We start from the raw sequence: 1,526 nt of genomic DNA on the forward strand, positions 1-1,526 counted from the left end.
GCATTATATCCTCACCTTGAATCCAACTTTGTTGTCAAGGCATGAGTGCCAATCAACCTTCATTTCTCTCAAAGGTACCCGATCATGAGGTCTATAACGAATGATAAAACAATAGTTAGCAACCACTGATCATATGTAACTTTAAAAATCAAAGTAAATGCATAAGCCACATTGCACACCTCTTTGGCCCTGAGATACATGGTTCAACATCTTCTAGATTTAGGTCCAGGTAAGATGAGTATACTCTTTCTTGTTGAGGCTGAATTGTAGGAAAATAAAGACATGAGTGCCGTGTCAAAACTATGATAGATCACAGTAAGAAGTGTGGATTATAAAATAATAAGCCCTACCTCACTGTATTCAACAAACATATTGTTTGCACGTAGATATTCTTCTATCATTGCCACCTAATTAGTATAGAGTTGAGAGTAATTAGGTTCAAAAGCAAGGACCAGCATGTGATAAATCATTTATATTCATTACAAAAGGTACTTACAGTCTCATCACTTCTCCCAGTTAATTTGAGATATTGTAGAGTGACATGATCTACGGGGAAGAACCCCATTGTAGCACCATACTCAGGAGACATGTTTGCAATGGTGGCTCTGTCAGCTAATGATATTTCACCCACACCATCACCTAGACATAAGAAAAATGGAATTCATTCTCATTCCCTTGTAAAACTACCGAGTTTAAACGAACCCAGGCTAAGTAAACTTACCATAAAATTCAACAAACTTCCCAACAACACCATGCTTCCTTAGCATTTGTGTGACTGTTAAAACCAAATCAGTAGCTGTGACACCATTTTTCAATTTGCCTGATAACTTGAATCCAACAACTCCAGGTAACACCATACTCATTGGCTGTCAAGAAAGGATAACAACCTTAAATAAAAGTGCATAGAAAATGGGATTTCAAATAGTTAATATGAAGTCCAAGTATAAAATGGTGTCTCATTGGAGTTTGGCGGATATGGATATGGGTATTATGATTCCTTCGTTGAAATAGTCTATTCACTTCACTTTTAGGTGTTTCTATCCAAAATCTCTCATAAGGGAGGCATGTTTCCACCTGGTCACCTCCAGTCTAGGCCACTAAGCTGAATCTAAGCATATGAAGTCCTACTACAGGATGGAATCTTGCGGAAGCCATTGTGTTGTAGGGAATTGAGCATCTTTTCAGACTGGAAGCTGCAACATAACACTTGCTACAAGAAAACTCCTCCATGTAAAGGAACAATCAAGGCAAACACTCCAAGAGCCTCATGTGTTCACAGGCATGGATTAGCTATGAATTTTAAACTTGCCATGAGGGCCCCTTGGCTCAAGTCATGTAGTCAAGGGGTAATGCCATATAATTGGTGAGCCATGAGCCTAAGGGGGTTGCAGTTAATGATAAGCATGAGGATCAAGTTAATGAAGCGTATACTCAAGATATAGCATGTAGGCTCCCTTTCCATTGGAGTTGCATTTGTTGGAACTTTAAGAAGGCAAGCAATTAAGCTAGTCAAAATCAACAGCAAA

General features: G+C 38.7%; 1 protein-coding gene across 1 annotated transcript; it reads right to left on the reverse strand.

Annotated features, from left to right (window-relative positions):
- Positions 1 to 3: 3 nt before the first annotated feature.
- Positions 4 to 889, reverse strand: LOC111383311 (aconitate hydratase-like). The gene is made up of 5 exons (XM_023007392.1): positions 722 to 889; positions 497 to 639; positions 351 to 407; positions 180 to 259; positions 4 to 91 (listed from the first exon to the last, which is right to left on the reverse strand). The coding sequence occupies exons 1-5, from the start codon at positions 861 to 863 to the stop codon at positions 4 to 6; spliced, it is 510 nt and encodes a 169-aa protein (XP_022863160.1). The 5' UTR covers positions 864 to 889.
- Between the last annotated feature and the right edge of the window lie 637 nt (positions 890 to 1,526).

Source organism: Olea europaea, unplaced genomic scaffold, assembly GCF_002742605.1.
Source record: "Olea europaea var. sylvestris unplaced genomic scaffold, O_europaea_v1 scaffold26573, whole genome shotgun sequence".
NCBI lineage: Eukaryota > Viridiplantae > Streptophyta > Magnoliopsida > Lamiales > Oleaceae > Olea > Olea europaea.

Bases quoted from the DNA above. Each gene is read 5' to 3' on its own strand.
- LOC111383311 (XM_023007392.1), bottom strand. From the start codon at position 863: ATGAGTATGGTGTTACCTGGAGTTGTTGGATTCAAGTTATCAGGCAAA. The intron at 640-721 runs GTAAGTTTACTT...TCTTATGTCTAG, and splicing joins GAAGTTTGTTGAATTTTATG to GTGATGGTGTGGGTGAAATA. The intron at 92-179 runs GTGTGCAATGTG...CATTCGTTATAG, and splicing joins TGTATCTCAGGGCCAAAGAG to ACCTCATGATCGGGTACCTT.